General features: G+C 34.5%; 2 protein-coding genes across 4 annotated transcripts in view; one reads left to right on the top strand and one right to left on the bottom strand.

Moving 5' to 3' along the window:
- The window catches only part of camk1b (calcium/calmodulin-dependent protein kinase Ib), a 104,738-nt gene extending 96,131 nt beyond the window's left edge, over positions 1 to 8,607 (bottom strand). For both annotated transcript variants that reach the window (XM_001333889.7, XM_021479696.3), the window contains exon 1: positions 8,549 to 8,607. The gene's annotated coding sequence lies outside the window, so the exon portion shown is untranslated. The remainder of the gene's footprint in view (positions 1 to 8,548) is intronic.
- A 2,257-nt stretch (positions 8,608 to 10,864) lies between these two features.
- Positions 10,865 to 12,007, top strand: part of nek4 (NIMA-related kinase 4) — a 29,544-nt gene continuing 28,401 nt past the window's right edge. The window contains exon 1 of one of the 2 annotated variants that reach the window (XM_005155686.6): positions 10,865 to 11,126. In XM_005155686.6, coding sequence (XP_005155743.2) covers positions 11,040 to 11,126 — 87 coding nt within the window. In that variant the 5' untranslated portion in view covers positions 10,865 to 11,039. 2 annotated transcript variants of the gene reach the window in all.

The following is a 12,007-nucleotide window of genomic DNA, read 5'->3' as shown; positions in this document are numbered from 1 at the left end:
AGCTTTAAGTCTTTTTTGTTGCCAATATATGTAAATCCATACTTTACATATTCGGGACTGGTACAAGAACAAGTTGTATTTGCGCTTCAACATATTTGTTGCAATAATTAAATGAAATTTCACATGTCACACGGAAGGGTTGTCAGGCACGAATTTCAAAATAAAAGTCCGGTATAAGCAAAATAAGTAAAAAATAATTAAAAAGTAAAAAGCACTCCGCAACCCACTGAAAATATTCACACTAGTTAGAAGACAGTGTGCACACTTCTTGATAAGTCTTAAAAATTATAAAAAAGGCAAACCAAATTTCAAGTGTGAACACACCCTTAAAAGACTTGGATTAGGGCTGCACGATACTGGAAAATTTCGATATTTAGTTTTGCTGCGATTTTTATTGCAACATGACTATAGTTTCACCTTTGAACCGCTTTATTTGGAAAGGCTTCATTAATTTACATCGACCGGGATGATCACGTCTTTTTCCATGCAGTGCATCAGCATGAAATATAATAAATTACAAGCATATATAAATAAGACAGGGCAAAAATAAAAAGGGTATCCGAGGAGTGTAACCGTATTCAGGTACAGAAATTGAACAATCAAGCGTAAAATAACATGGTCGTCATCATTGTGTGAATTATTTTTTAATAATGAAAATATCTTTTAATCTTGAATAAACAATCTAATCCTGCGATGTGACTATTGTGAACACACGTTGCAATATCGATGCTCAAACGATATTTTGTTCAGTCCTATTTTGAATCAGAAGGACTAAAATAATCACGACAGAAAAAAAGAAAGTCATTTAGATTTGGACTGAGAGAGTGTTGCCAGAACTTTCATTTTTGGGTGCGCCGTCTCTTTAAGCACGGGTAAGATGCTTACAGATACACAAACGCCATATGGTGGCTTGCGACAATTAACCCATGGAGAGTGTGATTCACAAGCTATTTGCAGACAGGTTCAAAGTTCAGCTCTTAATTACCGGTGCAGTAATTAATCATGCTTTCCTGCTCAACAAAATGCTGCATTTTACATTTACTCATTAAGCAGACACTGTCATCTGAAGCAACTTAGAAGCAAGTGAGAATAAAATAAACACTTCAAACTGCATTTTGTTATACAGCCTAAATGAGTACATCCCATTTTGAAAATAAATAATAATTAATGACTAAATAAATAAATAATACATTTTTATCCATTTTTCAGTGAATATGGGTCATATATTTTGGTGCATTTGAACAAAATAGTTTTATTCAATGAATATATTTATTAAAATAATATTTTAGCCACCGAAGATCTTTGAAAATAGAAAGATAATACATTTTAAAACATTATTTGTGGGGTATTTTGAGCAGAAAATTCACATACACACTATAGGGACATCAGATTTATTTTATATCTTGTAAAAAGGGGCATAACAGGGTCAACTTTAATGAATAGAACAGTTTAAAGGTGCAGTATGCATGTTTGACACCCAGTGGTAGAACTAGGTATTGCGCTCTTGGTTAAAAACACACAAATGTAGGTTGCCAGATTGAAGACACCAACAGGAGCTTGCCTGACTGTCGAGCCTAAATGCTGTTTTAAGGCTGATTTAAATAAATAAATAAAAGCTACGACACACAATAGAAGGAATATTTCATAACAACCTATGTTGTTTCCATAATAAAAGGAGGTTTTGTCCTAACCAACACCTGTAATTGATATTTTATAAACGGCTTCTATCTCTTGCATCTGAACAACAGGATAAACGGTCAATGATCCCTTCAGGTACACCTCATATGCTTTATTCAGTGTTAAATGCTAATAATGTGAGTTTGAAAGGCATTTTACTGAAAGCAGCAGCAGATAGTTCACCTCAGATCTTGAAAATAAAATAAACTGTTTGAAATTGAACTTCAGATCTGTGACTCGGTGCAAGCCAACACACATCAGTGATTTAGCATCTACATTTAATACAATTAAAGAGGTTTAAAATGTAATAATTAGATTATAAATCTTACCATTTAGTTGGAGTGCAGTGAGTGCACTATTCTGTGCTTCTGAAGGGCTGTATTTAAATTTCTGTCATGTTTCGTCCAACCCAAGCTCATTCTGGAAACGTAGCCCTGCGGACGTTTCTGGAGACCGCGATTTATGTGGGCGGAGGTACGTACGGCCGCATTAAGTTTTTTTCGAGCGAACGCCGCGGGGCGGTGTGGCGCCGCTCCGTTCCTCCTCTTCGCGCTCACCGGCCGATGGCTCGCCTCCGTGTGGAGGGCTTTCCCGCTGCAACCAGTTTGCCCGCTTAGCTCACAGCGTTACGTTGGCGGAGCGGAGCCCCGGAGGAGGAGGAGCCGACCGCGGGGACGACCGGGATCGGGTCCAGGGAAGAGCGGTTCCAGAAATCAAGTAAGATGAAATACAGAATCCAAAAAATAAGGGCGAGAACGCAGCGGGATCTGAAAACGCGGTCGAAATCGAAGACGAGAGCTTTTGCTTTTTTTTTTTTTCTGGACGGCTTTTGCAAACCGTCGCTTGGGTTTAGGGAAGGAGGAGGAGGACGTCCGCGGGTCTACGTTTCCACAATGAGCCCGGGTTGGTTTCGTCTGGTGCAAACAGCCAAATTCACTGCAAATCTCCTCATGTAGTGTGTTGTTAGGCAACTGGGTTACAAAGTAACCTGCTCACCTAGTGTTTACATTCATAATATTTATATTATTTCCTAATTAAAAACCACCTAACTCTGAATCTGCTTCTCATTTTAGAGGCTGCTACTGTCCATTGAAGGTGGCATTTAGTTTGTGGACACACACTTTGACAGCCTTCCTGACTGAATGAATGAATGAAATACGTTGTTTTCCACAAAGGCAACCAGGGTGCTGAAATATAATTGGCTAAAGTGGCAGTGGGCGGGTTTAATGACCAAAATAAAGACAGCCGTTCTGGCACGTAACAGACATTTTCTAAGCAGAGTATCTGACTTCAGCAATGTTTTTCAGATAAACAAGACTGTTCCCTTAGCATGTTTCTTAAATATCCGCAAACATATTATGGTATTTTATGCTTTAGAGGAGTCAAAAACTGACATACAGCACCTTTAATTAAACTGTTTAGTTTAATCGCACCTAAATAAACTTCTTATATTAACTGAGAAATGGATAAAATCTTTATTGTAAAAAGGGGTGTACTTTTTTTATGCTGAGCACTCTCTCTCTCTTTCATTCTTTCTTTTAGTTTTTACTTCCCAGTCACTTTCACTGAAGCACTGCAAACTCAAATGGGAAGTGAAGTGAACGCCACAGGAAAGCACAGGGAAGTTCAGCTTCAGCTTTGTCATTGTTTTACAACACTTAACATGCTTTTATTTCCTCCTGCAGACACGTACAGAACTTCACAAATAACTGCAAAAAAGAAAACAAACCAGCCCGCAACATTTACACGTCTCTCTGCACATCACGCTCACATTCAGACTGTCAGAGAAGCCCACTGATAAAGCCTTCATCTAATACTAGAATAGATCGAGCCTGTACGCAGGTCAGAGATTATAGACTGTTACTAACTACATCTGAGATTATTAAAGCTGTCTGATCCCTAAAAATCAAACAGCTTAAGTGTTTTAAACATGCGGTTCAGAGACGACACAGAGGAGGAAATAGCACAGGAATGCAGAAACCAAATGCTAATGGACTGATAGTGAACACAGGGCACGCATGTGGAAACACTTGATTGGCTGGTTAAAGGAGACAGATGTTGAGATAAAGGGAAATCTGATGAAACCAAATATCTAGCATTTTAAGACTATTTAAGGGAACGTTAGGTCAGATAGAGTGTTGTGTGGCTTTATGTATTGAATTTTTTATTATGCAAAATTAAACGGAATCACATACAAGTGGAAAACAGAGAAAAACAAATTAAAAAACACTTATTTTTATTATAAAAAATATTATTATAGGTCATGAATATAAAAAAAATATTAAACAAATATTATAAATATTAATTAAACATGTAATAGGGAGATAAAATAAAGCCAAACAGTTGTGAAAAATGACAACAATAATGTATCTGATATATTTGAAAGGGGTTGTGTAAATTCATTCATTCATTTATTTTCCTTCAGCTTAGTCCCTTATTTATCTAATTGGCCACAGAGGAATGAACCGCCAACTATTCCGGCATATGGTTTACACAGTGGATACCCTTCCAGCCGCAACCCAGTACTGGGAAACACCCATACCCACTCTCATTTACACACATACACTATTGCCAATTCATCTATAGCGCATGTGTTTGGACTGCCAAAAGCACCCAGAGGAAACCTGTGAGGGGACAATGCTATCCACTGAGCCACCGTGCCGCCCTCATAATAAATGTACTATTTATATTGTATTAGATAATTACAGAAATACGCAATTAATGTGTACTTTAATATATAATCTCTAATACATCATTAAAGGGTAGTTCACCCAAAAATGAAAAAAAAAAGATCATTATTTAAATATCCTCTGCTTTTTCCAAACCAATTGGTAATCCTTGACTTCCATAGTATTATTTTACTTTAGTATTCATATAGTAACATAATATTCAGTTTTTCCTAATTCCTACGGTGGGAGTCAATGGTTACAGGTTTCCAACATTCTTCAAAACATCTTCTTTTGCGTTCAACAGAACAAAACAAACTCAAACTGGTTTGCAACAGGTAAAGATTGAATAAATTATGACAAAGTTTTTATTTTAGGGTGAACTATCCCTTTAACTGTCAGATTTAAAAATTATAACAATATTCAACATAAAGTTTTAAAGTTGAGCAGATGAAGATATAGCTGAAGTATTTGATAAATTATTCTGAAAAGATTTTTTCTTGCAGATTTTCATTTTAGAGGTTTAAATTCAGCGGTATACTGTATTTGTGACACAATTATTAATTAATTTTGTACATAATGCTGAGGTTTTTATTTTTGTAATAAGTCTAACAAACACTTATATCAAAGATTTAGATTTATTAGCCATTATATTAGTTATATTTTTATCAAATCAGCTAATATGAATTTTATGTAGGGTGGATCAGTGGATAGCACTGTCGCCTCACAGCAAGAAAGTTCCTAGTTCGAGTCCCGGCTGGGTCAGTTGGCCTTTTTGTGTGGAGTTTGCATGTTTTCCCCATGTTGGCATGGGGTTCCCTTTGTGTGCTCCGGTTTCCCCCACAAGTCCAAACACATTCGCCATAGGTGATGAATTTAATGAACTAAATTAGCCGTAGTGTAGAAGTGTGTGAATAAGTGTGCATGAATGTTTCCCAGTACTGGGTTGCAGCTGAATAGGCATCCACTGTCTAAAACACATGCTGGATAAATTGGCGGTTCATTCCGCTGTGGCAACCCCTGATAAATAAGGGACTAAGCTGAAGGAAAAATTTACGATTCTCTGATATCTTTAAAACTTAACAAGTAATTGTTTGGTGGATTTCCAGTGATGGGTTGCAGCTGGAAGGGCATCCGCTGCATAAAACATATGCTGGATAAGTTGGCGGTTAATTTCACTGTAGCAACCCCTTACTAATAAAGAGACTAAGCTGAAAGAAAATGAACTAATGAATTGTTTGGTGGATAATCTTTAAGCCTTCTTTGTAAATATCCTAAGGTTAAATGAGATAAATCATTAGTTGCAGCTAAAGTATTTAGTAGTGCAGTGTCATTTTTGACCAAAAAAAGCGTGACAAAAGTGCATTAGTGTCAATCAAAATGATATAATCTGACTGAAATAATGAGGACACTTGTTAAACTAAAAAAAAACACTTCCTATACCTGTTGTGATAATTGAAGAAAATGTGCAAATTTAGACAGAGGAAAATAATTTAGCCCATTCCCAAACTCTTATTTTTGGTTTACCGATATTAGGAATGAAGGCATCATCATTCAATTTGACGCTGCATGTTGCCAATCTATCAGCAAGTTACTAGCGCAGGCAGGTTTTTCCAGATCTAATTGTCATAATAATAATGGTTATGAACACTATAACCATCATACAATGACATGAAATGACGTCAAATCCGTTTATTTTTAATCCTACTAACAACAAATACTGACTGATAAACAAAGAGGATAATCTACACTCTTTAATTTCTCTAAATAATCCATTAGTTCATTTTTGTTTTTGCAATTTACTTTTAAATGTATTTGACTCAATGAGAAAATGTAATATCTGTAAAGAACTTGTTTTTTTAACACTTTACAATAAGGTGTTATTTACTTTAGTTAATACTGTACAAAAAATAAACATTAATTCTAGCCATTCTCAAATATTTGCCAACACCTGTAATGTACTGTGAACTAACAATGGCGAAACAATGAACAGTTCCACTTTGCCCGAGGATAAAAGGGATAGTTCACAGTAAAATGCAAATTTACACACCATTTACTCCACCTCAAGTGGTTGCAAACCTTTTTATCTGTTGACCACAAAAGAAGAGAGTTTGAAGATGGTTAGAAACCTGTAACCATTGACTTCAATAGAAGAAAAAACAATGAACGTCAGTGTTTACAGGTTTCCCAACATTTTACATAATAACTTCTTTTGTGTTCAACAGGAAAAAAAAAACACTCAAACTGGTTTGTGACAACAAGCAAAGATGTTAATGAGTAAACGGTGATAGTTTTATTGGGGTTATTTTTGAACACTAAAAACTGTTGACATGTTATCTATGATGTACATTACACGTCTTTAATTATGGGAATCTAAAACCAACTTTACCCCATTTATTTACTCATCTTTAAGTGGTTACAAACATTTATGAGTTTCATTTTTCTGTTGAACACAAAATAAGGTAGTTTGAGGAATGTTAAAAACCTGTAACCATTGACTTCCATAGTAGAAAAAACAAATACTATAGATGTCAATGGTTACAGGTTATCCAACATTTTCCAAAAGGACCACTCAAACAGGTCTGTGACAACAAGCCAAGATGTAAGTGATAAGTAAATGGTGACAGAATTTTATTGGGGTAAAGTTGTTTACATATTCGCAAATTTGGACTTTATTCTTAATAATATAAGTTCAGAAAATCATTCCTAAATAGTGAAATCATATTAGCAGACAATGACTATCAAAATACAACATTGTTCAGTCTATTAAATAGAGCTTATGTTGTTTTGATGTCATATTTACATGCGATTTCATAGCAAAGTAGCGTAATAAACAATATAGTGACCCTGTCACAAGTTATCACTGTTCAAAAATGAATGAATATGCTAATATAAAACCAACTTTACCTTAGTTTTGCGTGAACTACCCCTTTAAATGAACCGCTACACTTTTTACAGGTCACGTTAGCCAATACAACTAAAATAAAAAAAAGATTCACGATAAAACCACAATAAAAGCACGCCTTATGCTATCAAGCCATATTGAGGTAAAGTTGGTGTTTTATTTGCACATTCGTTCATTTTTGAACACTAAAAACTTATGACATGTTATCTATGATGTTTATTACACTTTTTTAATTATGGGAATATAAAACCAACTTTACCCCATTTATTTACTCATCTTTAAGTGGTTACAAACATTTATGAGTTTCATTTTTCTGTTGGACACAAAATAAGGTAGTTTGAAAAATGTTAAAAACCTGTAACCATTGACTTCCATAGTAGAAAAAACAAATACTATAGATGTCAATGGTTACAGGTTATCCAACATTTTCCAAAAGGACCACTCAAACAGGTCTGTGACAACAAGCCAAGATGTAAGTTATAAGTAAATGGTGACAGAATTTTATTGGGGTAAAGTTGTTTACATATTCGCAAATTTGGACTTTATTCTTAATAATGTAAGTTCAGAAAATCATTCCTAAATAGTGAAATCATATTAGCAGACAATGACTATCAAAATACAACATTGTTCAGTCTATTAAATAGAGCTAATGTTGTTTTGATGCCATATTTACATGCGATTTCATAGCGAAGTAGAGGAATAAACAATATAGTGACCCTGTCACAAGCTGTCACTGTTCAAAAATGAACGAACATCCTAATATAAAACCAACTTTACCTTAGTTTTGCGTGTACTACCCATTTAAATGAACCACTACACTTTTCAAAAATCACGTTAGTCAACTAAAAAAAAACTTAATGGTAAAACCATAATAAAAGCACGCCTTGTGTGACAGTATATGCTATCAAGGCATCAGCTGTGAAAGTTTCAGTGCATTCAAAGACCTAACAAGAGCGGTAAACCACATCCACCCTCTCAATGAGTGACACAGCCAAACTAACCCATCTTAAAGTCACAACAACCCCGCTCTAATACTGACATACTGTAATCCTCTTAATCTGTGGGACCATTCCGCATTCGCGATGTGCGTTGTTGTTGTTATTATCATCATCACTGCAAGTTTTCTGCAGCATTTATATGCGCGTGCACCAATACATGCATGACATCAATTAATAAAAGCAACTACACGAGCCACTGAAAGCTTACAAACGGCTGATATGTTGAATAAAAAGCAGCAGCACTGATCATACACGACAGTCATGAATATCTGGTGTTAAAATGTAATGTTAAATATCGGTACCTGTAAACCGGAGAGGTGCAGAACCACGTCTTGCACTGGTCTCGCAGCTCTGACTGCTGGTTCCTCTCACTGACCCAGTCTGTCAGCGCTGCCCCATGACGTCACTGCGCCTCTGCAGCTTTCCGCCAATCAGGTGACAGAGCTCGCTGACTCTCAGGTATTGTGGGCGGAGCTTTCCTAGTCGCGGTTCCAAGAATTTGATCTTATAGCTGGCATTATCTGACATGCTTATTCCTAAGAGCTCAGGATGTGCTGCTGATGGGGAAATGTGTTTAAGAAAATCTCTCACACGCTCCCTTGACCTCTTTCAAGCGATGTAATAGTTTTGAGCTTTCTCTCTCTCTCTCTTTCTCCCTCTCTCTCTCTCTCTCTCTCTCTCTATACATTTATATATATGGGGAGTGTATATATAAACCTCTAGTTAGCAGGCAAGGTAACTTAGTTGCTTCTTTCATTGTATTTTCACCCACAGCAGGAATTTTAAATATCGTATAAACTGTGGCTGAGGCCAGTGGTTAATATATAAATGTAAAAAGTACGGCACCTACTGGTGGAAACCATTTTTGCTTTATATTGTACATAGTGCATAGACTTTGATTATACCTACATTTAATGTGTATATTACCAAAAAAAGTTTTATGTTTAAAAAGGTAAAGGATACATAAAAACCGCTGCATAAAACATGTGCTGTATAAGTTGGCGGTTCATTCTGCTGTGGCGACGCCAGAATAAAAAAAGGGCTGAAACTGTGTTCATAACTGAAAAGAAAATGAATGAATGAATAATAATAATAATAATAATAATAATAATAATAATAATAATAAAATGATAATAATAGTAATTATTATTATTATTATTATGTACAGCATGTGTTATTTATAAATGTAATTTGCATTATATATATATATATATATATATATATATATATATATATATATATATATATATATATATATATATATATATATATAATGGTGGTAATAATAATAATTCATTCATTCATTTTCTTTTCAGTTTAGTCCCTTTATTAATCTGGGGTCACAACAATAAACCGCCAACTTATCCAGCATTTGTTTGCCCTTCCAGCTGCAACCCATCACTGGGAAACATCCATACACAGTCATTCACACACATACACTACGGACAATTTAGTCTACCTAATTCACCTGTACCACATGTCTTTGGACTGTGGGGAAAACTGGAGCACCTGGAGGAAACCCACGTGAACACAGGGAGAAAATGCAAACTCCACACAGAAACAGCAACTGACCCAGCCGAGGCTCAAACCAGTGACCTTTCCTGCTGTGAGGCGAGCGTGCTACCCACTGAGCCATTGTGAAGCCTAATAATAATAATAATAATAATAATAATAATAATTAAAAAGTAATAATAATGATACATTATTATTATTATTATTATTATTATTATTATTATTATTATTATTATTATTATTATTATTATTATTATTATCACCATTAATTATAATAATATATTTTATAATAATGCAAATTACATTTGTAAATTGTACATGCTGACCATCATAATAATAAAATAAAATTAATATTAATATTAGGAATATATGTAATAATGTGTAATAATATGTGTAAGAATATGTAATAACACTGTGCATTAGCAATGACAAAAAATGTATATTATGTTTGTATGTATCATATTATATGAATTATCTTAAGATGCAGCAGCTAAATTTCTGAGAAACTGATAGTCAAATGTATTAATACTAAATAAAATAATGATGACAAATGTGTGTGGAAAAAAATGCAAATAATTATTATTTAGATGTGCATATTTGTTTAAATGTGTAATGTAAGTTGTTGTTAAATCTAAATATATTATTAAAGAATTATTTACACGTTAAGAATTATGAAGTACAAACTATTATCACAACTGAAAGTCTATGAGAGAGGGGTGAAGTCTAAAAGGGATACAGGTGCTGATACTCACGTCAATATAGCATATTTTTGTGACAATTTACAACATCAATTAATATTTTGACATCACTGTGATGATTGGAGTAGTAGTAGACGTTAATAAAATACAATTTAAAGGTTGATTTCATAAATAATACGAATAATATTCGGTATAATTACTGTTTTTACACTACTGCGATGGCTGGGTTTAGGGTTGGAGTAGGGATAAGACGCTAAGAAAATACAATTAATAAATAATTTGATAAATATTATAAATAATTCTCGGTAATTTTCAGTCGCAGCTGTATCCCTTCTACCAGCAACCCTATAGAGGACGCTGTGTTCAAACCGAGCACACATTAGGCCGGAGCTTGTAGCGTTAAATCCTGTCAGTTGCCTGGTGACGCCGAAGCTCCTCTCGCCAGTTTCCTGTGCCTTGTATCACCCAAAACAAGTTTGAAAAACAAATCACCGTCGTTACATTGAGAAGAAGTCATTTAACTACTGCACGCTGAAAAAACCTCTCGCTATGTGATACAGGCAGCATCTCTGGGAGGAGGATCATGGACGGATATTTATTCGTCAGAGTTGTGGGGAAGGGGAGCTACGGGGAAGTCAACCTGGTCCGACACAAATCCGACCGTAAACAGGTAAATTACAGTCATGCATGAGTAAGAGTCTGCGCAGAGCTGTGCTAATCAGTAACGCACTGCTTTAGATGTATTATTAACGTCTAGGGGTTTGTTATTGAAAGAGTTTGTTGTTGTTTTTGCTGCTGAGAGACTCTTTTGACAAAATATCCAACTTAACGTAGTTTTGAATATGACCGTTTTAAGAAAAACAGTTGTATCGTATTAATATTACATTAATATTGTGTTATATTTACATTCATATTTTATTGTAGGTAATAGTTATGTATAATGACTATAACAATTGCAATAACATCAAGTAATATGGTTTATTTTTTATTAATCTGTGTTAAAATGGATTTACTCCTGTAAAATACTAGTGTGAATTTTAATAATGTACAAGTAACTTAAATGTCGAATCATACATTAGGGGAATCCCAGCGTTATTGATGCGACATTTGCAGGAAAAACCTTCAGAGAATCAATATTTTAACATCACATTGAAACATATGTTTATATTTTATAAAACAGCTAACCACAGACTTATATGATCGGGAAAAATATCCATCTGTAAAAATATTTTATATTTTAAACATTTTACTGATATGGATGTGACCATAAACGTTAGTGAGTTTACGCACTAAAAAATTATATGACTTAAAGTCTTGACTACAAATGCTTTTATGTTGCTTTAACTTATCTTATTAGGCACGTTTCAACTACATTTTTTAGGTTATGCAAAGTTTAACGTACCATTTTTAGTCAGTTTGATTGATGTTGAAGTTGAGATGACTAGAAAAGTTCATTTAATTCAACTAAAAAATATATTTTTTTATAGTGCAGCATACAACATACTTTAGAAATTCTGTGAATTAAACTGCACAACCCAAAATAAAGCATTC

This window comes from Danio rerio, chromosome 11 (genome assembly GCF_049306965.1).
Source record: "Danio rerio strain Tuebingen ecotype United States chromosome 11, GRCz12tu, whole genome shotgun sequence".
In the NCBI taxonomy this organism is placed as follows: domain Eukaryota; kingdom Metazoa; phylum Chordata; class Actinopteri; order Cypriniformes; family Danionidae; genus Danio; species Danio rerio.
The sequence above is the reverse complement of the archived record's forward strand: the minus strand, read 5'-3'. Positions and strand labels throughout refer to the sequence as shown.